We start from the raw sequence: 27,152 nt of genomic DNA, 5'->3' as shown, positions 1-27,152 counted from the left end.
GGAAGAAACTAATTTTCTCTCTGATCTTCTGAGTTCCTAGCCAAGACTGCTATAATAAAAGACGGACTAACAAGAGAAAAACAGAGGCTTATTAACATATGTTTTCCATATATACAGTGTATACACTCAGGGAAAATGAGTAACTCAAAGGAGTAGCTTTAGAATTCAGAATTAAATACCATTCTGAGAGGGAAAGGGGAAAGGAGATGTAGGCCCCTTAGGGGAAAGGAAGTGATTTTTAGGAAAGATGAATGGGCCCTTAGAAGAATATGTAAGAGTTAAGATAGTTTGTGGCAAGGTTTATCTGGGTATAGTGTTAACTTCTAATCTGCTCTTCTGTAGTGAGTCAATCTTCCCTAGTTGATGAAACTCCTCTGGGGAGGGGGGATTTATGACAACTGAGTTGCTTGTAGAGGATTTGTTTTTAAGTAGAAGAGGAAGGTTTGGGGAAAGCCTCCCCTGCATTTGCTGTTTTTTAAGTACCTACAGCTTGAAATAACCAATATGCTAAAGTGGTGCATTTTGCAGGTGGCGTATTCTATTTTCTTTCACCCCCATTTTCTAGATGAGAACATTAAAGATCAGATAGGTCAAATAACTGGCCCTAGGTTCTGCACAAACTCTTTACACTGCTTCAGTTATATTCGACATGGATATAATTTGTATCTTCAGATGTCTTTTTTTTCTTAAGGTTTTATTTATTTATTTGAGAGAGAGAGAGAGCACAAGTTGGGGGGTTGCAGGGTGGGCAGAGGGAGAGGAAGCAGATTCCTCATTGAGCAAGGAGCCTGATACAGAGCTCTATCCCAGGACCTGGAGAGCATGACCTGAGCTGAAGGCAGACGCTTAACTGACTGAGCCTCAGATGTGTCTTTCACACAGTGAGAACTCAATATGATGAATGAATGAAGGATACACATTAGAATCAACTGAAATAACCTCAGTTAAAGCCCAGTCTTACCATTCAGTAGCTGCGAAGTATAACTTTTGAGCTTTTTCCTTCTGAAAGTTTTAGACAGGGAACTTTCTATTTTATATTAATCTGCTGTGGAATTTTTGTGTATGTGTATGAAACTGCAAAAAAATTAAGAGTAAATTGTAGACTTGTCAGTAACTAGAATCCAACCAGCAATTAATAATGTCATTGACCATCATTATTTGAACATCATCAAACCAGCAGTTAATTTGTTACTGGTGTGTATGAATTTATTATTAAAGTTCAGATCAATATGAATTGATAGCTAAGCATTAGATGTCGACTCTCTAAAAGCAAGTCAATCCTAAGTATATTCAACTTAATTGTCTGGTTTAATGAAGGAGTGTAGTGCTGTGGTTATATATTTTTAGTGAACCTTTAAATGCCTTTGCTAGGTAGATTTGAGAGTGTTTGGTATATAAATTTGAGAGTTTTTACTTTATAAGCTTGAATGTTATGCAGCCCAGAATTCTTACTTGGAGGTACCACTAAAAAAAACAAAGAACCAGTTGCTGTATGGAGATAAGTGTTTTGATTGAAAAAGCATGATGGATCAGGAAATACAATAGAAATTAGAGTTAAGATGAAGCTGAAACTTAAAAAAAAATTTTTTTTATTTAAAGATTTTTATTTATTTATTTGACAGAGAGAGATCACAGGCAGAGAGGCAGGCAGGCAGAGAGAGAGAGAGAGAGAGAGGAGGAAGCAGGCTCCCTGCCGAGCAGAGAGCCGGATGCGGGACTCCATCCCAGGACCCTGAGATCATGACCTGAGCCTACGGCAGAGGCTTAACCCACTGAGCCACCCAGGTGCCCGAAGCTGAAACTTTTTAAGTCACAACAGGTAAAATGCTAAAAAAGAAGATCATTCCAATAAGAGAGTGTGTACATACACCTTTTACCTGTTCTGTTTACTTTTTCTGTAAAAGCTGGATATGAAGTTTATTCTAAATTCATATGTTCTTTAAAACCAATTTTAAACAACACTTCTAGTAGCATTTTCTAACATAAGTCTTATAAAGGTATTCAGTGAGTATTCAAATAAAGCACTAGAGTATTATAACCACTTCTTTTGATTGATAGCTTTTAATCCTCATAACCATGGTGTGAGGTACATACTATCCCTTCCCCTCCATAGTATAGCTGAGAGAAAGGAGGGACAGAGAGGTTAAATAATTTGTTCTATTTAGATGTGGGGACAGAATGTGAAATTAGGCAATCTGAGTACAAAGTCATATTTTAATATACTATTCTGACTGGCCCTCTAAAACTTAGACGTTTTTAAACACTTAGCCTTTACTGCAAAGACCATGCAAAAGACTTACTGCAAAAATTCGTAAGTCTTGAATTGGTAGCTTTGACTAAGGGAAATCTTCCTTTATACCTGACCTCTGACATGTTAGGCAAGGCAAATTATATACTTAATATCTCAGAACCTACAGATTTTTAAATATTTTTTTAAATTTTATTTATTTATTTATTTGACAGAGAAAGAGAGACAGCAGAGAGGGAACACAGGCACGTGGAGCAGCAGAGAGAGAGGGAGAAGCAGGCTCCCCACTGAGCAGGGAGACTTATGTGGGACTGGATCCCAAGACCCTGGGATCATGACCTTAGTCAAAGGCAGATGTTTAAGCGACTGAGCCACAACACGTGCCCCAGAACCTGCAACTTGAGTGATTCCTTCTTTTACAGATTAAATGAGATTTAAATGGGATAAGGCCTGTAAAGCACCTAGCACAATGTCTGATATGCTGTAGGTGCTCAGTAAATGTTCTTTTATTAATTTAACTTGTGAAGTTACAATTATTAGGAAACATTTAATGGAAACATGTTTTGACATGAGTGCCTGCATCTTTAATGTATTATACAGAGAAACTTAATTTTTGAGGATCATTCTTCCCTTCTGAGAATTTACATATGGTAGAGTTTATTTATTCTTTTATAAATTCAACATAGAGTACATGCCTATTATGTGACATATCCTGGTAAGGAGCTACAGGAAATACAATGATGAGTAAAACACGGAAATGCGTGTATGTCAACAAATTAGACTGATAAAATTTATAAGTGCTATTGTAAAATATAAGTATAAAAATCACATTGGAATATAGTAGAGGAGAGGCTTTAGTCAGCTTGAAACTTAGGCAAACTTCACTGAGAGTAGACTTGTATTTTGATACAAGAGGAGAAATTCTACAGATAAAGAAGAGGAAAGAAAAATTATAATTAAAGAAAAAAAATTTTTTTTAAAGTAGGCTCCATGCCCAGCGAGGAGCTTGAACTCACAACCCTGAGATCAAGACCTGAGCTGAGATCAAGAGTTGGACGTTTTACTAACAGCCATCAAGGTGCCCCAAGCAAAGAGTTATTTTTTAAAAAGGGATATTTCTTCAAAAAATGCATGAAGAAAAAATGTTTGAGATAGATCATAGTTTATGGCAGAGAATTTAGGGTGGGGCCAGATAGCGATGGATTGTTTTGTGAGTTTGTCCTATATCTTTTATTGGTAGGGAGTTAGTTAAATTTTACAAAAAGAGAAGGAATGAGGGGCACCTGGGTGGCTCAGACGGTTAAGCTTCTGCCTTGGGCTCAGGGGTCCTGGGATTGAGCCCCACATCCGGCTCCCTGCTTTGCTGAGTTTGCTGAGAGCCTCCTCCTTTCCCTCTGTCTGCAGCTCCCCCCTGCTTGTGCTTTCTTTCTCTTTGTCAAATAAATTAAAAAAAAAAAAAAAAAGGAATGTGATCAGATCTACATTTTCGTAAGATACCAGCTATATGGAGATTAGAGTTGTGAGAGTCTGTAGGCTGTCCCATCAGTTGGGAAGCAGAGTGACGTAAGACGAACAGTAAATATTTGAACAGGCGTAACTGAAAGGTACTCATAATCTATGTAGTTTATAAACCCATTGGATATATAAACTCCTAAGACTATAGGTTACCTGGGAGTGGTAACACTTTCCTGTTTAGAAAGGGTGGTGGCTAAAAAAAAAAAAAAGACAAAATCCAACCACTACATAGCATTTGAATTTTAGCAGTGGAATTTTGTCCTTGGGGGAAGGTGGTATTCTTGCATTAACTATTCAAACACAGTTAATAGCTAGAGTTCAAAAAATTTTTTGTCCTTGACAATCTGTCAAACCATATATCCATATATACCAGCGATTTATGAGTGCTACAAAGAGAAACATTTGGAACACCTGGGTGGCTCAGTTGGTTGAATGTCTGCCTCCTGCTCAGGTCATTGTCCCAGGGTCCTGGATTTGAGTCCCCCATTGGGTTCCTTGCTTAGCAGGAAGCCTGCTTTCCCTCTGCCTGTCACTCCCCCTTCTTGTGGTTGCTCACTCTCTCTCTCTGACAAATAAATAAAAACAAAAACCTTAAAAAAAAAAAAAGAAAGAAAGAAAAACATCTTAAGGTTCCTGATCTTTCAGGTTTGTCCTCAGGCTGAATTAAATAGCTAAACATTATTCTTAATTATCCTGGTACGTTTTAATTTTTTTAAAAAAGATTTTATGTGTTCATTTGCCAGAGACAGAGAGAGAGAGTACAAGCAGGGACAGCAGCAGGCAGAGTGAGAGGGAGAAGCAGGTTCTCTGCTGAGAAGGGAGCCAGATGTAGGACTGGATCCCAGGGCCCTGGGATCATGACCTGAGCCAAAGCAGATGCTTAATGAACTGAGCCACCCAGGCTTCCTGGTAATTTTAATTCTTAAACATTTGAAAAAAATGCTAGAACCTTGTTATTAATGTTAGTACTTGGGGAATAACACTATCTTATAGAATGATTATATTATGTTTGACTTTCTATTTTATAGATAGATATGTTTTAGATGGCATGTCTTGATATATGTAGTATACCTCAAGCTGGGCAATACGTCATGTTTAAAGGAGTCCATTTGGGGCGCCAGAGGGGCTTCAGTTGGTTAAACATCCACCTTCAGCTCAGGTCATGATCCCAGGGTCCTGGGATCGAGCCCCACATTGGTTTCCCTGCTCAGCAGGGAGTGTGCTTCTCCCTCTCCTGCCTGCTGCTTCCCCTGCTTATGCATGCTATTTCTCTCTCTCTGTTAAGTAAATAAATAAATTCTTTTTTTAAAAAAAATTTTATTTATTTGACAGAGAGAAATCACAACTAGGCAGAGAGGCAGGCAGAGAGAGAGAGAGGAGGAAGCAGGCTCCCCGAGGAGCAGAGAGCCCGATGCGGGGCTTGATCCCAGGACCCTGGATCCGAAGGCAGAGGCCTTAACCCACTGAGCCACCCAGGTGCCCCTAAATAAATAAATTCTTATATATAAATAAAAAAGGAGTCAATTTGAGAATACTCTAGTGTGAACAGAAAATTTAAAATTGGAAATTGTTTTCTAGATTATAAACTCTTATCTGATTACTGCTGTTAATATTTCCAGTTATAAAAACAAAGAAATGAATAAAAATAGTGATGCTCTCTACTATCTTTTGCCCTTTATGTCCTTTAAAATAGCAAAGAAACTGGTGTTTTCTAAAATAAACATTAGTAGAATTACTTTGTAATATTGGTCAAGTCCTTTCCTTCCCTATAGAAATGTTATTATTAACCATATAGTTTTGTGAAACAAGTGGATGGACTTCAAATTTTCCATGACAGAACATTACTAGAGTAATATCTCACTTATTTGGTATCCTCGATTTTTTTTTACTGAGTCTGGCATTTATTTTAAATAATATTTATTAAGCACAGCACAAACTATGTGAGAGGAATTGTTCAAGACAGACGCTTAAGAACTGAGCCACCCTGGTGCCCTGTGAGAGGAATTGTTATATGCACTCTCAGTATAAGCTAGTTTTCCTGGTAACTGATTAATTCTTTTGAGTCCTAAAAACTTAATTTTAACCATCTTCCTTCTAAACATTTTAAATGGTTTCTGCCTAAGTAGACATAGAATGGAGAACAATTAAATTTAAAAAATACACATACTTGTATTGATTTCCTGTGGCTTCTGTAAAAATTACCCCAGATTAGTTGCTTACATTAAGAGAGAGAGATTCTCCCATAGTTCTGGAGGCCAGAAATCCAAAATCAGCACCACTAGGCTGATGATAAAGTGTCAGCAGGGCTGCCTGTATGCTCCCTCTGGAGGCTCTAAAGAAAACCTATTCTTTTCTCTTCCAGCTTCTGGTGGGTGCCAGTTTTCCTTGGTTTGTGGCTCTATCACTAGTCTGCAAGGCCAGCATCTTCAGATCTCTCTATGGATCTATCTTCACAGTCTTGTCCTCTTAAGTATTTGTGTTCTCCTTTTCTGTCTGTCTTTTATGAGGACAGTTGTGCTGGTGTTTAGGGCTCAGTTAGCTAATCCAGCATAATTTTCCAATCTCAGGATCCTTAATTTAATTTCATTTGCAAAATCCTCTTTCCAAAATAAGGTAACATTTACATGTTCTAGGGATTAGGACCTATACATTTGGGGGCCATTTTTCAGCTTGCTACAATCCTCAGGCATATTTTAAAGTCTGGACATGTGCTAGGATGTAGAGATTGTAAAAATGTGTAGAGTATAGGATACTGGGACCCCATGAAATTAAAAACTCAATTTGCTTTTTTTTCCTTTTCTTTTAAGATTTTATTCATTTATATGAGAGAGAGCATGAGCAGGAGGAGAGGCAGAGAAGCAGACGCCCTGCTGAGCAGGGAGCCCAGTGCGGAGCTCAGTCCCAGGATCCGGGATCATGACTAGAAAGGCAGACACTTAACCAACTAGCCATCTAGGTACCCTTCAGTTTGCTTTTTATTTCAAGCCCATGACAGGATCAGACTTTGGATTTGTTTTTCAGAGATACTGACAATAGCTAAAAGAGATAAGTTGTCTTAGGCCTGTGATAGAAGCTTTCTGATACCTTACCTGGACCATGGGCTGTGAATTTCGATTCTCGAGTTCATTATTGTCTTTCTCCAAGTTTTCTAGTTATTTTAGAAGAAAAAAGTGAATACCTTTATATGCTAATTTTCAGAAAATATTGTGGTAGCAAGTATTTGATCACCCAAAATCTCATGTTGATTATAGGTGTTTACAGGCTATAGTTTAAGTAATTTTTAGCATGATGAACAACAACCAGTGTCTCCTTTACCACTGGTAATAGGGTCATTAATGGTCTTAAATCTAGTCAGATCAGAAAACTAATTCCAAATTACTACCATTGTGGTTCTGTTACCCTAGAACCACATTTGGTACTAAACACTGTATTAGGGTTCAATAGAGAAACAGACCCCTTCACTGTTATAGGATAAGGATTTTATGGTATGAATGAGACCTTTCACAATTGTGGAGAAAGCAGGAGAAGTAAAAGTCTAAAAAGAGAGTGTTGGGGGAAAAAATAAAAAGAGTGTTGGAGGATTACTGAAGAGTCACTAAAAGCAGCCCTCCCTCAAACACTGGTGTAGGTACACAAGTCAGAGCTTTCAAAGGAATCTAGGAAGCAAGGCGTGTCCTGTAGCCAAAATAGGACCATGTAATGGAGTTGAGCTGGTGGAAAGGTGTATAGAAAGTTGTCTTATGTCACTGTCTTTTTCTGTCCATAGTCAAGAGTATGGTGGAGGGATGAGCCCATTTTTGTGCAATAGGATTGGCAGTTGTGAGGAAGAGCTGACCTAGTGCAGGGAAGAGTGAGGACAACTGGAATCTAATTCTCTGTTTCTGTTTTACCAAATTTAACCCTGAGTATTTTCTGAGAGTAGTGGCCCTTTTTTCACTCTCTCCCCCAAGTTTTGTGCAGACTTGTGTTTAGCCAGTTCTAACCTAGCACTATACAGAGTAAAGGACTTTGGGAGATATGTTTGAGTTTAACTAAGTTGACATAAGGTATCATTTTCCTATGATATTCTTCTCTTGCACCCTATATCATGGCAGTTTACGTACTTATACTATTTCTTGAGTTGTTTGAATCATGTGTCTTTCAAGCTAGAGGATAAACTTCATGAAGAAACAGACTATATGTGTCTTGGTCATCATTATGTATCCAATGCCTAAGTATCCTGTGTATTAAATATATATTTTTAATTTTTAAAAATTTTTTAAAGATTTTATTTATTTCACAGACAGAGATCACAAGTAGGCAGAGAGGCAGGTAGAGAGAGAGAGAGGCAGAAGCAGGCTCCCTGCCGAGCAGAGATCCCGATGTGGGGCTCCATCCCAGGACCCTGGGATCATGACCTGAGCCGAAGGCAGAGGCTTCAACCCACTGAGCCACCCAGGTGCCCCCTATGTATTAAATATTGATGGCAAGTTGTGGAGTGTTGTAGGATACCTTTATTTCTCACTTCTGCCCCCAATTCCCTTGGTCTTGAACATTTACTAATGGTTAGTGTCTGTGGACCTTACCTGGCTTTTACACAAGTCTTATTCTTTTTAGAATAGCTCGAACTTTTTTTTTTTTTTTTTAAGAATATCTTTAACTTCTCTCTTTAGCTGTAAGTGGAGGAAATGCCATAGTGGAAAGTGGTAGGGCAGAATAGCCCAGAGATGGGGAAATGGGAGACTGAAGCACAACACATTCAAAGGGGATCTTAGAGCTATACTTACTAGACCATTATGTTTTCCAAATTACTGACATTACATAAAGAGTATAATAATATTGAACAATTTTTAATCTAAAAATTAGAATGCAAATAGTTTTTATATTTGTATAGTTGAGGAAATATTTGAGTGTTATCAATTTAACTGAATGTAAGAATGAAAATTCTGCAGTAGTGAAAGAACAAGTTAAAAATTCACAGTACTGTAATTTACATACAGGTAATATTTGCCTTATGTAAACCGACACCTGACACATTGAGGAAGAAAGGGAAGGAGAAACAATGAAAAGTTGTTTTACTTAGAATGTAACAGGAACCTTAGTAAAGTGTTGATTATTAAATGTTACTGAGCAGGATTGTATTCTGCACTTAAAAGTGAACTAATTTAGTGGAAGTTATTATTTCTATCATAGAAATAAAATTGGTTATACAGATAGTATAAATTATCTTTGACTCATTTTTCTTTCACTTTTATAAAAAATAAAATTTTTGGATTTTCTACAAGATTATTATGGATTTCAAGTAGCACATATTGTTGTTACTTTTAGGACATGCTGTGGCTACTTCTGAGGTAGTTTGAAAGGAAGATATATCAATGCCAGTGTCAGAAGAAAAGGCAGTTGTGATGAATTTTATTTGTCAATATTTAGCATACAGTGATAGGTTGCAGTTTTAAAGGTTGGCATCATGGAAGACGGCGGACAAAAAATTGCAACTGAGGTCAGTATTTTTGTATGTATTTATTTACTTTTTCTGTTCATTTACTTTGGAAAATCTTAAAAGATCTGTTTTGAACGAGTAACTTTTCTGAATAGTATATAATGTGAACTGATATTTGCCTAGCATTTTCATATGTGTTTTCATATGTACTCTATTGTGTCATTTACCTCTAGTAGATTATTATATTGTACTTAGGGAGTATATTTCAGAACTAGTATTTAGAAAATGTAAATATAGCTTACTCAAAAAACCGTGAGTTAAGAAATTGAGTCTTTTATTTTTATAATTGAAGGAAAATTGATATGCAGAATTTCTTAGGTACTTAGTAGTCTTTAACATAATCTGTGTAAATTTGATTACAGTTTAAAAACATTGACTAAACATTTGGTCTTTTAGGACATTTAGTAGCTGGAGACATATCAGCAAAATACAGATAGCCTTGTTTCAGTAGAAATAATGGGTTTCATATATAGTCCTAAAGATTATGCATATACTTTGGTAAGCTATTGGAATAAGTCTGTAGCCAAACTGATATTCATACTTACCTATAAGGACCTATCTGTGTTTAAATAGGTGAGTAAAAATCATTAGTATATAATGTTTTGAATATTTCAAAATTAGTTAATGCATATCTAATGCAATTAATGATGGTATACACAACTCATTTCTCACTATTTCTGATTAATTTGGGGGTAGAGATGGTAGCAGTAGTGTACATTAATGATACATATACTTCATGTAATGTATATTTTTTAAACATTTTAAGCCTTTAAAACATTTAAGCTTTTAAACTTAGAATTGACATTGTAAAGCAAGAGTGTTTGGAAGCTACTTTTTTTTTTTTTTAAGATTTTATTTACTTGAGAGAGATCACCAGCAGAAGGAAGGGCCAGAGGCAAAAGCAGACTTTCCATTAAGCAGGGAGCCTGACATGGGGCTCAATCCCAGGACGCCTGAGGATTGAGCCGAAGGCAGACATTTAACTGACTAAGTCACCCGGGCATTCCAGGAAATTTTTAAATTTTTAAATTTAAATTCTGAAAGGAAAAGGATGCTAAATGTTTATCAGTAGGAGAATGGGTAAGTAAAAGGTTCACTATTTGATGGAACATCAGAATTGTGAAAAACAGTGAGCTAGGTCTGTATATGAACATAGATAGCAAAACAATGCTGAATAGAATAAGGAAAATGACAAATCTTGGATACAGTTTGATGCCATGTTAATATAATTATGGCTTATGATTATGTTTATATATGTATGAAAAATTTTAATGGTAGAGTAGAAATATATACTCTAAACTTGTACTAGGTTCCTACTGGGGAGGGAGAAAGGAACAGGACTTAGAGTTAGGGCTTAAAGGGGATTTCGACTTTATTTGTAATGTTTTGTTCCTTTACAAAAGGAAAGGTAAACAAATGTGACAAAATTGAGACATCAGTTCTGGGTTATGGAATCATGGATGTTTGTTATGTTCTTGGTATTTCATTGAATTTTAAAATTCCATCTTTTTTTCCCCCTCAAGAAAAATTTCTCTTTTAGGAAACGGTGGAACTTTGTGATTATAAGACTTTATTTTCCATGTAAATAAGAAACCCAAAACGTTGTTGAAAACTTTTAAGTGTCAATATGAAATGCCTTAGGTACTTTATTTCACCTTTGCTACTAAAGTCCTGGGGTTTAGGGATTTCCCAAAAACTGAAATAAGAAAAATTATTGACAAAATCTATACCAAAATATCATTAGATGTTTTTGGATAGTTGATTATGGTTCACATTTTTAGCAATTAAAATAAGTTTTCTCATTTTTCTAAGAATATACTGCTTTTTAAAATAATGTAATAAATGCTATTTTTTTTCCATTTTATCCATTTTATTTATTTTTTCAGCGTAACAGTATTCATTCTTTTTGCACAACACCCAGTGCTCCATGCAAAACGTGCCCTCCCCATTACCCACCACCTGTTCCCCCAACCTCCCACCCCTGACCCTTCAAAACCCTCAGGTTGTTTTTCAGAGTCCACAGTCTCTTATGGTTCGCCTCCCCCTCCAAATTTTTTTTTTTTAAATAAACATATAATGTATTTTTATCCCCAGGGGTACAGGTCTGTGAATCGCCAGGTTTACACACTTCACAGCACTCACGATAGCACTTACCCTCCCCAATGTCCATAGCCCCCTCCCCCTCTCCCAATCCCACCTCCCCCCAGCAACCCCCAGTTTGTTTTGTGAGATTAAGAGTCATTTATGGTTTGTCTCCCTCCCAATCCCATCTTGTTTCAATAAATGCTATTTTTTAAAAAAGATTTTATTTATTTGAAAGAGAGACCATGAGGAGAGAGGTCAGCAGGAGAAGCAGACTCACTGTCCAGCAGGGAGTCTTTTTTTTTTTTTTAAGACTTTATTTATTTTTTTGACAGGGAGAGAGAGATCACAAGTAGACAGAGAAGCAGGCAGAGAGACGGGGGGATGCAGGCTCCCTGCCAAGCAGAGAAACTGATGCGGGGCTCGATCCCAGGACCCTGAGAATATGACTTGAGCCAAAGGCAGAGGTATAGCCCACTGAGCTACCCAGGTGCCCCCGAGCAGGGAGTCTTATGTAGGACTCGATCCCAGGACTCCAGAATCATGACCTGAGCCGAAGGCAGTTGCTTAACCAATTGAGCCACCCAGGCGCCCAATAAATGCTATTTTTTTAAAAAAACAGAACAAAGGGAAAAAAGCCATCAGAATGAAATAGTGTTCTTTACTCTAGTAATCAAGAAGAGTGCATTTTTCAGGTTTTAGCTATTAAGTGAAAGTGGAACATCTAAGCATCCTTACTCCTCTGATCCTGCTGTAAACCTCAGAGCCTCACTGAACCCAAAGTGAGTTCAGGGAGCTTAGTAACCAGGGACCTTAAAAAGACATGGGCAGTAATTTGTTGACTGGTTTGTAAGGCTTTTGGTAGTAAATCGAAAAGAGCTACATATTTGAGAGAATTTAGCAGTTTCTTGTTGATTTTTGGTTTGCAAGTTTCTTAGATAGGAAATTTTAATGAACCAAAGAAAAATATAGAAACTAGAGGATTAGTGATACCTGAAAGGATTAAAAAGGAATTAGGTGGCAAGAAAAGAAAATATAGGGAGGACTAAAATTAAATCTTAAACGTAGGATTGTTTACAGAGTTCGTCTTCAACAGTAATGAGAAAATACTATACACTTTAAAATGAAGAAACAATATTAGTCTTATAAACTTTTAGAAATGGAATATAATCTTTGTTTTGATAGATTTCATGTTTATGGATTTGCTGTGAATTTATGGTGTGTATTAAATGAAAATATTTAGTTTTACCAGTATTGTATTTCAAAACCAAGCTATGTATATTTGTATGATCTTAGAAATACTTGTATTTTTACTTTTTTTTCATTTTGAGTTTATACTTCCCTTAGGCAGAATTGTGAATTAAATTGTAATTCTTTATAGTTGATCTAATACAAATGATCATTTGTTTATGTTTTACTTTTCAACTTTGTATTAGAAAAACAATCCAGTTCTTTCCTCCTGTGTGTCTCCTTTACTCCTCATACAAAACACTTCACTTCTGACATTTCTGGTCACCAAATGTTGGGGAGGAGGTATGGTTTCCTCACACCAAGCAATTCTCTGTGACACCAGCTGGGTATCCTACAATTGAACTCAATTAGGACACTCTGTACCTGAAGATAGTGTCAGATCCCATGGGTAGGGGCTCAGTCCCGTAAGATTGCTCCCACCCTATTTAAGATCCAGTTGCAAGTAGCGGGTCACCAAATTACCCACAACTCTATCCAGTATGGCTACAAATCAGAGGTTCCCACCATCCCCTCCTCAAGTTGGATTAATTTGCTAGAGTGCCTCATAGAACTCAGAGAAACACTTTCTTACACCAGTTTATTAAAGAATATGATGAAGGATGCAAATGAACAATTAAATGAAGAGATATATAAGCACAGGATCTGGGAGGGTCCTGAGTGCAGGAACTTCTGTCCCTGTGGAGTTGGGATGTGTCTTCCTCATGGTGTGTATAGCTTGTTATCCTGAAAGCTCTCTGAACTCCTACTAGTGGAATTTTTATGGAGTTCTCATCATGTAGGCATGATCAGTTGATCATTCAGGAAATTATAAGGGTTTCAGGAGCCCTGTGTAAAGACCAAATATTAGAACAAAAGATGCTCCTAGGGTCCTTATCACTTCGGAAATTACAAGGGTTTCAGGATCCCTGTGTCAGGAGGTAGGGCAGAGAGCAATATATATTTTTTTCTATTATCTCACATACTTAAAAAATACATTTTAAGATACTGTTAACTAATAATAATTAAGAATTGAATTACCAGGTTGAATGTGTTGATGTTGTATATGCTTAGAAACAGAAAAGCAAAATAGTAAAAACGGTATATCCTGGTTTAGAATCTGACCTTGAAAATTTCATTTGAAAATAAACTAGAGCATTGCTGTTCTAACAGGTACATTATGGTCTTAGCTGCACAGAATAAACAAAAGACTTCCTTGAATAGATTTTCCAGGAGAATCAGGTGGCTATGCCAAATGTAGATTGCTGGCAACTTGCTCTCCTTCCATACAGAGATAAAGACCACCAGGATGTCCTCTGGAATTCTACAGTAGCATGTAGTAAGAACTAGCGAACCTCATATTTAACTATATATTTCCAATTAGTCGTTAAATGACCTTGAACAAGTCATCTAACTTCTCTGTTCACTATTCATTTTAAAATGAAGATATTTATACTAGCTAATTTCTAAAGTATTCTCTACCTCTAAAATGCTATAATTTTATTTCACATTAGGACTTGCTAATGTAGATTTATAGAAGTGAGATGGTTGATACATAAATATATTTATCCTTTCCTCTAAGCTTGATCCTTTATATGTGACAAAAAAGACATACATTATTCAGATTTTCTCTCTGAAATTCAGATGAAGTGCTTAAGGTAATTTTTTTTTCAGTCATTCTTTTTCATCATTAAAAATTTTTAAAAATTTTATCCTCCTATTGATGGTGTTACATTGTTTGATTTTGGAGCATATTCAGAGAATTGCTAAATTTAATGAGCTAGACTTTGTGTCTTCAAGGATAGGCTTTCTCTGTAACCGTGGTAGTTGGCCTAGTGTAGGCACCAAATAATGACTGTTGAATCTGTTTGAATATATTACATGCTATTTTAGTATAATTATGATGTAAGGGAAGACAAAGGGTCATATACCTAGAACTGTAATTGGTGGCTTGGTTGTGAGAGCTATAAAGAAAGATACAATAAAGAGGGTCAATACTAACAAAACTTAGGATGGAAAATGGGATCATGGAAAGGATAGAGTTGGGCTGAAGAACAGGCTAACAGAACACCATTGGTATTAATCCAAAGAAATTAGAGCCAGAATCAAAGCCATGAGGAAAGCCTGCTAAGGAATGCTGCTGCTTAGTATGTCTTCAGTCTTTAATCAGCTTTGTTGAGCTGTGATTTACACACGATAAGATGTACCCATTTTATATGTTTAGTTCAGTGAGTTACAATAAGTGAATACAATAGTTTAAGCATTACATAACCATAATACAGAATATTTCCATCACCACCCAAAATCTCTTGCTGTCCTTTTGTAGTCAACCCCCAACAACAACCCCTGGCCATGGTCAACCATAAATTTGCATCACTGCAAATTACTTTTGCCCTTTTTAGAATTTCATATAAATGGATCATATAGTATATGCTATTTTTTCTATAAACTTTTTTGCTCAGATTTTTAAAAATAGTCATTGATGTTTTACCGTGCATCAGCATTTCATTTCTTTTTATTGCTAAGTAGTATTCCATCATAAGGATATACCACAGTATATTTAGTAATTTACCTGTTGATGGGCGTTTGGGTTATTTCCAGTTTCTGGCTGTTACAAATAAAACTCCCATGAATAAGCATTCATAGGTATTATGGATAAATGCTTTCAAATCTCTTGGGTATATACCTAAAAGTAGAATTTCTAGGTTATATGAAAAGATTTTTATTATTTTTTGGAATAAATTACCAAACTGTTACTCAAAGTGGCCCACTAGCAATGTTAAGAGCTCTATTTGCTCAAAATCCTCTCCATCACTTGGTAGCATCAATTTTTATAATCTTAGCCATTCTAATAGGTATTTACTAGTATCTCATTGTAGTTTTAATTGTATCTCTCTAATGACTATGATGCTGAATGTCTTTTCATTTGCCCATTAGCCATTCATTTTTTATTTTTTCATGAAATGGTGAGCCATTCAGATCTTTTTACTCATGGATTGTCTTGCATTTATTGTGTTTTAGGGGTTCTATATATATTCTGGATGCAAAGCCATTGTCAGGTACATGTATTAAGAATATTTTCTCCCGGGGCGCCTGGGTGGCTCAGTGGATTAAGCCGCTGCCTTCGGCTCAGGTCATGATCTCAGGGTCCTGGGATCGAGCCCCGCATCGGGCTCTCTGCTCTGCGGGGAGCCTGCTTCCTCCTCTCTCTCTGCCTGCCTTTCTGCCTACTTGTGATCTCTCTCTCTGTCAAATAGATAAATGAAATCTAAAAAAAAAAAAAAAAAAGAATATTTTCTCCCATGATGTTGTTTGCCTTTTATTTATAGTATCTTTGGATCAACAGTTTTAAATTTTGATAATATCCAGTTTATCCATATTTTTCTTTTAAGGTTTGAGCTTTTTGTATCCTATCTAAGACCCTTTGCATGTCCTATCTGGGTGACATCAGTTGGTTAAGCTTCCAACTCTTGATTTCAGCTAAGGTCATGATCTCAGGGTAGTGAGGTCGAGCCCTGAGTCTGCTGCTCTCCTCCTCCCTATTTATTTATTTAAGAGAAAGAGAGAATGAGGGGAGGGGCAGAAGGAGATGGAGAAAGAATCTCAGAAGGAGATGGAGAGAGAGAGACTCTCAAGCAGACTCCCCACTGAGTGGTGAGCCCCATATGGGGCTTGTCCTCACTACCCTGATCATGACCTGAGGTGAAACCAAGAGTCAGAGGCTTAAATGGCTGAGCTACCCAGGCATCCCAATAAATAAATCTTTAAAATTAAAAAAAAAAAACACAAAGAAATCTTTGCATTTCCCTACCTGGCTACATTTTCCTCTCTTTTTCTTCTTGAATATTTATAACTGTCACTTTTATGACAGGTCTGTGATCCATTTCTAGTTAAATATTTGGTGTGAAGTAGATAAGAGTAGAGATTCACTTAAAAAGAATGTAGATGTCTTGTTCTAGAATTATTTCTTTTTGTTCCCATTGTCAAAGTCATTTGACCAAATATGAATGGATTTTCTTGTGGACTGTATTCTGTTCCATTGATCTATCCTTCTGTCCTGTCCTATGTCAGTACCAGGTTTTATTTTTTGTTTTTTTTTTTAAGATTTTATTTATTTGACAGAGACAGCAAGAGCAGGAACACAATCAGGGGAGTGGGAGAGGGATAGCAGGCTTCCTGCTGAGCAGGGAGCCCAACATGGGACTTCATCCCAGGACCCTGGGATCATGACCTGAGGCGAAGGCAGACGCTTAATGACTGAGCTACCTAGGTGCCCCCTCAATACCAGTTTAAATTACTAGAGCTTTATAGTAAGTATAGAATTTCAGGAGCTTAGCTTCATTTTTTTTTTTAAGATTTATTTATTTATTTGAGAGAGGGCATGCATGCGCATGAGTGGGGGTAGGGGCAGAGGGAACAGGGGAGAGAGAATCTCAAGTAGACTCCCCACTGAGCTTGAAGCCCATGGCCAGCCTCAATCTCATGACCCTGAGATCATGACCTGAGCCGAAATCAAGAGTTGGACACTTCACTGACTGAGCCACCCAGCTGTATCTCACAGGTTTAACTTATTTAACTTTGTTTTTCCTTTTCAAAATTGTTTTGGTTTTCTAGGTCCTTTGTATTTCCATATAAATTTAAAAATCAGCTTGTCAGTTTCTAGCAAAAAAGCCTGTAGGAATTTTGCTTGAGATTGCATTGAATCTTTAGATCAGTTGGAAGCAAAGCATATGACCTTGGGTGGAGAGGCACTTAATTGACCACACACACTGCATTAAGTCCTTCCTTGAAAGAGGCTCTTAGTGGAGCATCTCCATGTTTTTGATAGTTATAGTGGTTGATAGCATTGTTCAGATCTTCTTTATTCATACTGGGAATTTTTGGTGTGTATGTGTATATAATTACTGAGAAAAGTGGGCTAAAATCTCACATTATGACTTATGGGTTTACTTGCTTTTTCCTTTTAATTCTATTAGTTTTTGCTTCATATGTTTTGAAGCTATGTTATTAGGCACATATTCATCTATAGTGGCTATAACTTACTGATGTATTGACTCTTTTATCATTATGAAATGTCCTTCTGTAATTCTAGGAATAGTTCTTACATAATTTATTTTTCCTAATACTAATTTGGCCTCTTCAGCTTCCTCATAGTTATTTTTTCTCATAGCATATCTTTTCCCATTCTTTTACTTTTTAACCTATTTGTATCTTCAAGTTAAAGTGAGCTTCTTAGAGTTGATTCGGAATTACTTTAGGGAGAATATAGGAACTTTGCAACTCTTGTCTTTAGGGAAAGCTGGGTGAAGAGTACACAAGAACTCTTGTAATATTTTTTGCTCTATATGAATCTAAAATTATTTCAGGAGTGTGAATAATTGCTTGTGCATGCATTGTTACAGTAGCTTCTTTTAAATTCTTGTCTGGGGGCACCTGGGTGGCTCAGTCAGTTAAGTGTCTGTGTTTCCTCAGATCATGATCCCAGGATCCTGCGATTGAGCCCCACATCGGGCTCCCTGCTTAGTGGGGAGTCTGCTTCTGCCTTTGGCCCTCCCCCGCCTCATGCTCTCTCTTTCTTAAATAAATAAAATCTTTAAAAAAATAATAAATTCTTGTTTGGAGGTCAGTGGAGCACTTGGGTAGCTCAGTGGGTTAAGCATCCAACTCTTGATTTTGGTTCAGGTCAGGATCTCAGGGTTTTGAGATTGGGCCCCACACTGGCCGTGGAGACTGCTTAAGATTCTCTCTCTTTTCCTCTGTTCCTTCCCACCTCTCCCTCTGAAAAACAATACGAACAACAACAAAAATTAAAATTCTTGTCTCGTAATTCCAACACCTTGTCAACTCTGTGTTGTCTGTTGATTGTCCTTACACATCCTAGTTGAGAGTTTTCCTTTTTGTTGTTGTTTGGTATGAAGAATATACTCCTTTTGGATTATATCAAGGACATTTTGGGTATTATGAGACCTTTGTTCCTACTTAAATCTTCATTTTTAGAGAGGGAGGAAGGGTGCTGCCTCTTTGCTGACATTTGCCTCGTCTGGGGCAGGACTGGTTCATAGGGCTCAGCCTCATTAGTATTTGTAGCTGTAGACCCGGATGGGAGGAAGGAGGGCCACTGTCTCTGTCCTCATTAGTGCAGGGTAGGGATGATCAGCAAGTCTCTGGTCCACATATTACATAGCATCCAGTTAGTAGGGCTCCATCCTGCAGAGCTGCTATCTTCCTATTCTTTTGGTTGGAGAAAATGGGTTTTCCTTGGGGCTTCTGTTTGTTATTGCTCTCTACCTGTTGTGGTTCCAGGTTGTAAATTGTTATGGCAGCCAGGGTGAGATACATAAGTGGCAAAAGTCTCCAGTTGGGTTATCACTCAGGATCTGGGGTCTCTAGTCAGTTTGTCTATTTCCTTCACCTTCCAGAGTCTTACAGTAGTTAACTTTTTTCCTTCGGTCCAGGATTAATAGTTGTAATTAGCAGGCAGAAAACGGTGGAATGCACTTAACTCTATCTTGTCTGGAATAAGAAGTCTCATACTCATTTTTAATATATGTTTCTATATTTTCTGATTTTGTTTATTTGCCCTGCTTCTTTTGTTTTTCAGGCAAATGAAGATAAAATAATGTCTGCCAACCTAAAATACCTTTCCTTGGGAATTTTAGTCTTTCAGACTACCAGTTTGGTTCTGACAATGCGTTATTCTAGGACTTTAAAAGAGGAGGGACCTCGTTATCTATCTTCTACAGCAGTGGTTGTTGCCGAACTTTTGAAAATAATGGCCTGCATTTTATTAGTCTACAAAGACAGCAGTAAGTTTTTTGGTTTTTTGTTTTTTAAGTCATTGCAGTTTATTTGATTGTTTTGGGGTTATTTACATATGACATGTAAATATATATTGATAACTACACATTTGAACACTATTGCCTTATTTAATGTAGTATTAAGAACATTTCAATATTTTCCATTTTCTCTCTTTTTTTTTTTAAGAGTTTATTTATCTGAGAGAGAGAGAGAGAGTGTGAGTGCATATGCACAAGAGGCAGTGGGGAGGGGCAGAGGGAAAAGAAGTGGACTCCCCCTAAGCAGAGAACCCGATGTGGGGCTTGATCCCAGGACCCTGTTTTCTTCACATGAGCCAAAGGCAGCCACTTAGCAAGCTGAGCCACCCAGGTGCCCCCCTATAGACTTCATTTTCTCAGGACAGTTTTAGTCCAGTAACAAATGTATTTTATTCTGATCTATATCATGATTCATGTCTTCTGGTTAATGCTAGAACTATGAAATGTGGTTTCTTGTATTTGTAATTGAGAATAAAAGTAAGTTCTATAATTCTGTAGTTTTAGAAATTTAAAGAAGTCATAATTAAAGTCAATGCTTTTTATTTTATTTGCTGCATTGATTAGTCCAGCAGTGACTAATTTGATACAGTTTTTAAAGAAAAACAGCTTTATGAAGATATAATTCATGTACCATACAAGTCAGATTTTGAAGCGTACAATTTTGGTTTTTTTGGATATATTACATTATTAACTGTTTGAAATTATAGTAAAATATATTTTTACACATACATATATATCAGAAATGTTATAAATTTAACCATTTTTAAGTGTAATTCATTGGCACTAACTATATTTACAGTGTTGCGCAACCCTTAGCACCATCTTTTTCTAAAACTTTATCACATCAAACAGAAACTCTATAACCATTAAGCAATAACTCCCACTCTCCTTTACCTTCAGCTCTTGGAAACTTCTAATCTACTTTCTGTCCCTATGAATTGGCATCTTCTAGATAGTCCATCTAAGTGGAATCATACAGTGTTTTTCCTCCTATGTCTGGCTTATTCAACTTAATGTTGTCAAGGTTTATCCATATTGTAACGCATCAGAACTGTATTCTTTTCTGTGACTACATAATATTTCATTATATATATGTATGTATATGTGTGTATATATAACATTTTAGTCATTGATGTATTCATGGGCACTTGAGTTTTTTCCACCTTTTGGTTATTGTGAATAATGCTATAATGAATAATACTGCAATAGAAGTGTAAGTGTCTGCTCAAGTCCCTGCTTTTGTATCTTTTGGGTATATATTGTGGAGTGGAATTGTTTGGTCATATGATGATTCTGCATTTAACTTTTTGAAGAGCCGCCAGACTTCTCCACAGCAACTGCACCATTTTACATTCCCACCAGCACTGTTGAAAGGTTCAGCTGTCCCTATATCCTCGTCAACACTTGTTATTTTCTGTTTCTTTTTTTAAATTATAGCACATCCTCACCAATCATTATTTTCCATTAAAAAAAAAACAACATATAGCCATTCTAGTAGGTATTGTATCTTACTGTGGTTTTGATTTGATTTTCCCTAATGACTAATGATGTTGAGCATCTTTCCTTGTGCTTATTGACTGTTTTTACATCTTTAGAGAAAGATCTGTTCAAGTCTGCTGCCCATTTTTTAATTAAGTTGTTGTAAATTTGGTATACTTTTGAAACTATCATGGTGGCCAGTGTGGCTGTAGCATATTGATCTGGGAGGAAAATTGAATTGGCATTCAGTAAACAATGTAAGATAGCTTTGTAGGCTACAGATTTCACTATAAAAACAAAAAGAAATAATTGGAATGTTTAAAACATGTCCTGTTTTACACATGGAAAGACCAATGCAGTACCCATACAGCAGAAAAGATGCAAGAATAGGTTCAGGAAGTCATGTTTGGAAGCTGTTGTACTAGTCCAGGCAAGAAGATGCTAGTGGCTTAGATTACATTGCTAGAGGAGAGATGATGTTTATGAGTTGTTCTGTGAAGCGGAGGTAAATACAAAACAATCTCCAAAGGCTGAAGGAGCTCTGAGACCAAAGAAAAAGGCTGACAGATGCAGCTTGACAAAGGTGTCATGGATGGCTGCAAGAGGAGTAGATCTCTGCAGTACTACCTCCCATAAGACCTGCTTTTGTAGCCCCTTGAGGCTGGAGAGTACATGTTGAGGACCTATACAAGAGGAAAAAAATTTTTTTGAAGATCTCATTTATTTATTTGAGAGTGACAGAGCACAAGCAAGGGGAGCGGCAGAGGGGGAAGCAGACACCTGCTAAGCAGGGAGCCCAATGTGGGGCTCGATCCTAGGACCCCAAGATCATGACCTGAGCCAAAGGCATACACTTAACCAACTGAGCCACCCAGGCACCCCCAAGAGGAAAATGTTTAGGAAAAGATGTGGGTCAATCATATCTCCAAGACAAATCATGGACATTATATTTCAAGGGGCTACTTAAGGATGTGGTAAAACAAAAGGAAAGAGTGTGTGTGTGCGAGCACGTGCCTTTGAAGGGGGGTGGAATCTATGCTCCAGAATGCTTCATATCTCAGAATGGTCATCATAGCAGATTTGTCCAAGATGGCATTAATTTGGTTCACACAGATGTCTTTTTAAGCTATAGCTGACATGACTTGCTAGTAGATTAGGTATGTGATGGTCAAGGAAATAGAGAATCCAGTCTGAGGAATAATTCCTACATTTTTAGGTTAAATTACTGGGTGAGTGAGTACTGCAGTAAATGATATATGGAAGATAGTTAAGGGGAAATTAAGGTTTCTCTTTGGGCCATGTTAAATTTGAGTTGCCCATAAGGCATTCAAATGGAAATGTTAAATAGTATGATATATGAATATGAAGCTCAAGGATTTGTCATCTTATATATTGCTTTAAAGTCAAGGATTAGATGAAGTAATTTAGTATATACTGAGAAGAGAAGGACAAAGACTAAGCTCTGTAGCATTCCTAACATTTAGAGGTCAGATTAAGAAGAAGAACCAGCAAAAGAAGACTGAGTTGGGGTGCCTAGGTGGCTCAGTTGGTTAAGCATCTGTCTTTTGATTTTGGCTCGGGTCATGATCTCATGGGTTGTGAAATCAAGCCCAGCATCCAGCTCTGCTCCCAGTGTGGAGTCTGTTAGTCCCTCTCCCTCTGCTTCTGCCCCCCCCCCCGACCTCTGAAATAAAGAAATACATCTTTAAAAAAAAAAAAAAAAAGAATTTCACCTGTAAAACGGTCTAGATCTGGTGGTTTAAAAAAAAGAAGACTGAGTCACCAGTAAGGTAGAATAAAATTCACATAAATGTGGGGCACCTGGGTGGCTTAATGGGTTAAGTGTCTGCCTTCAGCTCAGGTCATGATCCTGGGGTCTTGGGATCAGCCAAAGGTAGGGCGTACTGCTCAACGGGGAGCCTGCTTCTCCTCTCTCTGCCCCTCCTTCCCGCTTGTACTCTCGCTCTTAAATAAATAAATGAAATCTTAAAAAAAAAAAGATAAATTTATAAAAATATGTTTATATAAGTATTTACAAATACAGAAAAGAAATATAGATCAACCTCACTAGCAATCAGAGAAATCAAATTAAAGCCACAGACTCACTTTCACTATCTTTAGATTGATGAAAATAAAAAGCCTAAAAATAACAGGAAATGGAAGGGACATGGAACAAGATCTTCCCTAAACTGCTGGTGAGAAAAATACGTGATAGCATTAATTATTTAAAATTTTAATTTAATTTAAAAATTTTTTTAAGATTTTTATTTATTTGTCAGAGAGAGAGAGAGAACACAAGCAAGGAGAGCAGTATGCAAAGGGAGAAGGAGGCTCCCCGCTGAGCAGGGAGCCTGATGTGGGGCTCTATCTCAGGACCCTGGGATCATGATCTGAGCTGAAGACAGATGCTTAACCCACTGAGTCACCCAGGTGTCCCTAATTTTAAAAATGTTTAAATGAGGCATAAGAAAAAAATCTTTTGGTAACTTTTAGTTACATCTTATTTTACTATTATTATTTTAGGGTGAGGAAAGGATAAATATCAGATATTAACCTTTAGTATATGTGCTGCTGAACCGAACACACAGATATTAACCTTTAAACAGTATTTTCATTTTTAAAAAGTTTTCATAATGAAACTTATCAGGTTTTATGTTGGGAGAGAAAATCATCTATGAAGTGTCATTGTTGGCAAAGTAGTGGAATTCCTTAGATTTCTCCTGTCTTTGGGGGTTTATGTATCTTTTATTTTATTTTTTTTTTATTTTATTTTAAGTAGGCTCCATGCCCAATATGGGGCTTGGACTCAGGACCGTGAGATGGAGATTCACATGTTCCACTGACTGAGCCAGGCAGGGTTTATGTTTCACTTAATGTTCTCTGGATACTTTTTATGATTAATACTGTAGGTTGGCTAGCTCAGGTCCGTTTCCAACCCCTTTCTCCCTTTGTTGTTTCTAATGTGAAAAATATGAAAGAAAAGACTACATTGCCCAGGTCCTGGCTCCCTTGCTGCAAGGGGTAGTAGGTGAGCAACAAAATTCTGGTCTATGAGAACAATGCCGGCAAGGTCACTATGTCCTCCTGTTCTTTCCTGTTGCCTAAAAACAAGAACCAGACAGAAGTGCAGCAATCATTTGGTGACTTTCTTGCAGTAATCATGTAGATAATAGATGAGAAGCATGGACGTAAAAAGTCAATATATATGGAGAGCGAGCTTCAGTCCCTGATGTCATCACTGAGCTGCTGTAGCAGCTTTGTACCTATACCTGGACCTGAGGGGATGAGACAGATCCCTTTGAGGTCTGAGCTCATGATAAAATAGAATGCACAAAATACAAGCTTTTATAATGTTGCTACCATAGAATAAGAATACTCAGCTGAAAAATTAATACTTTGAGCTTTTGGTTATCATAAATATGTGTGCGTGTTTATGTGTGTGTACATATATAATCAATTTGCTTGTGTTCCCTAATAAAAGAATATAAGGATAGTGCTGTTCTTAATGTGCTACATTATAATATTTAACTTCGAAAAATTAGTATCATTAAGGGTATACTTTAGACCTAAAGGTATCTTAACATGCAGGACTGTTTCTGGTTTTTTTTTTTTTTTTAAGATTTTATTTATTTGACAGACAGAAATCACAAGTAGGCAGAGAGGCAGGCAGAGAGAGAGGAAGAGAAGCAGGCTTCCCGCTGAGCAGAGAGCCCGATGCGGGGCTCGATCCTAGGACCCTGGGATCATGACCTGAGCCGAAGGCAGAGGCTTTAACCCACTGAGCCACCCAGGCGCCCGTGTCTGTTTTTTTATGCGTGAGAAAAACACACCTTGAGAGAGGGTATGTAACTTATTCAGTTACCTAATGATTTTACCCATTTCATGTTTTTACTAGAATGTAGTCTAAGAGCACTGAATCGAATACTACATGATGAAATACTTAATAAACCAATGGAAACGCTTAAACTTGCTATTCCATCAGGGATATATACTCTTCAGAATAATTTACTCTATGTGGCACTGTCAAATCTGGATGCAGCTACTTATCAGGTACTCCAAATATATTTCTAGTACTTCTTTTAAGAAAGAAACAAACAAACAATAATATTAGCTGTTTTCTTTTTCAGGTCACATATCAGTTGAAAATTCTTACAACAGCATTATTTTCTGTGTCTATGCTTAGTAAAAAATTAGGTGTGTACCAGTGGCTCTCCCTAGTAATTTTGATGACAGGAGTTGCTTTTGTACAGGTAACTAAGATAAGTATACCTTTCATTTTTATCAGTTTCAAAATCTTACTTACTGTGCATAGAAAATATGGTTGTTAATTGTTGAAGCAAATAAATGCTTATTCTCAAAACTGACATATTTTTTGAAGGCTTCTTTTGAGCAATACTCTATTAGGGCTGCAACTGATAAATAAAAATCTAACTGATTTCACTTAGCCTTATACTCTCCACAGCCACCTATGTTGTTACAAATGGCAAGATCTTTTTTATGCTTGAGTAATATTCTGATATATATATCTCAATCATATGATTTCATTCATATATATAGCATTTAAGAAATAAAACAAACAAATTAAAAAAGAGATAAACCAAAAAACAGACTTTTAACTATACAGAACAAACTGATGATTACCAGAGAGGAGGCAGGTGGGGAGATAGGGGGAGTAGGTGAAGGGGATCAAGAGTACACTTATCCTGAGCCCTGAATAATATACAGAATTGTAAATTACTGTATTTTATACCTGAAACTAATATAGTACTGTATGTTAACTGCATTGTAATATAAACAAGGAAACGAAAGAAAAGAAAAAGAAAAAGGAAAGGAAAGGAAAAGAGGAAAGAAGGAAGATTTAAAATAAAATCAAATTGTCTGATAAACAATCTAGTTAAAGAAATAAGATACTTCATGTAAAGCAAATCTGATTTTTACTGGATGGATGAGCATTTGAGAGTATTAATCACTCCCTTCTTATTGTCTGTCAGCTTCCCTGATACCATTCTTTACTGGTTCTTCTCATCTTTCTAATGATTCCTTGTTGGGTTACTTCCTGGGTCCTCTTCCTTGATGCTTGATATTGGGGTTGTTGGTAGGCTTGTTCTTTTCATTAAATTGTATCTTTATTTTTGGAGACTTCATCCATTCTGTAGGTTTTTATTAATACTTAAATGTTCATGGTTCCTTGGTCTATGTCATCACCTGTAATTTCAGATTTGTATATCTAAAAAAAAAAAACCTGTTGGACATCTTAGCTTGGTTATTCAATAGGCCTTATAAACTCAGCATATCCAAAATACCAAACCTGTTCTTGTTTCTGTTTTTTCTGTCAGTATTTACTCCGCCTGGGAGTTGGCCTAGATTTTTCCTGATACCTGTACATCTAATCTTTAGTCACTAAGACCTTGCTGAGTCTGCTTTTTTTTTTTTTAAGATTTTATTTATTTATTTATTTGATATCTAGAGTGCTAGTGAGCAGGGGGAAGGGGGAGAGGGAGGAGCTCCCTGGCTAAGCAGGGAGCCCAACACAGGACTTGATCCCAGTACCCCAGGATCATGACCTGAGATGAAGGCAGACACTTAACTCACTGAGCCACCCAGGTGTCCCCACTATGGTTTATCTAAAAACAAATCCAGTAATGTCAGTTTCCTACCATCCAGAGTATGGTATGTTTATCACTTCCCCCAGAGTGTGGTATGTCTATCTAGAACAAATATTTTATTTTAAAACAGTGCAAGCGTTTTTTTAAGATTTAAGTCATCTCTACACGCAGTGTGGGACTCGATCTTACAAAACTTTGAGATTGAGAGTTGCATGCTCTACCAACTGAGCCAGCTAGGCACACCTTGAATAAATTTTTTTTAAAGACTTTATTTACTTGAGAGAGAGCATGAGAGTAGGGAGGGACAGAGAGAGAAGGAGACTCCCCGCTAAGCGGGGAGTCTGATGCGGGCCTCCATCCCAGGACTCCAGAATCATGACCTGAGCTGAAGGCAGTCATTTAATCAACTGAGCCACCTAGGTGCCCTGAATAAATATTTCTAATAGTTATTTTTTAAATGGGTTTTACAAAAATTTAACCATCATTTTAAACCCATATTTTCATAGATAATGCTAATAAAGGTAAGCTAAAATAGGTATTACATTTTAAAAAGTGAGGTGTTTTAAATTAAAATATCAAGTAATAAATAGTTCAGGTGGAACACAGATTTGACAAAAACCATGAAGATGATAGTTTCAGGAACACCGATCTATAGGATAAAGCCCACAATTGTTAACGTG

At 36.9% G+C, this 27,152-nt stretch overlaps 1 protein-coding gene across 3 annotated transcripts in view; it reads left to right on the top strand.

Moving 5' to 3' along the window:
- The window catches only part of SLC35A3 (solute carrier family 35 member A3), a 51,172-nt gene that overhangs the window by 8,073 nt on the left and 15,947 nt on the right, over positions 1-27,152 (top strand). For 2 of the 3 annotated variants that reach the window (XM_046004897.1, XM_046004889.1), the window contains exons 2-4: positions 19,153-19,357; positions 24,762-24,916; positions 24,994-25,116. In XM_046004897.1, coding sequence (XP_045860853.1) covers positions 19,171-19,357; positions 24,762-24,916; positions 24,994-25,116 — 465 coding nt within the window. In that variant the 5' untranslated portion in view covers positions 19,153-19,170. Of the gene's footprint in view, positions 1-9,070; positions 9,243-19,152; positions 19,358-24,761; positions 24,917-24,993; positions 25,117-27,152 lie in introns of all 3 variants that reach the window. The other variant, XM_046004879.1, reaches the window with a different exon arrangement.

The sequence above is a fragment of the Meles meles genome, chromosome 1 (assembly GCF_922984935.1).
Source record: "Meles meles chromosome 1, mMelMel3.1 paternal haplotype, whole genome shotgun sequence".
NCBI lineage: Eukaryota > Metazoa > Chordata > Mammalia > Carnivora > Mustelidae > Meles > Meles meles.
This window is presented reverse-complemented; position numbering and strand designations above follow the sequence as displayed.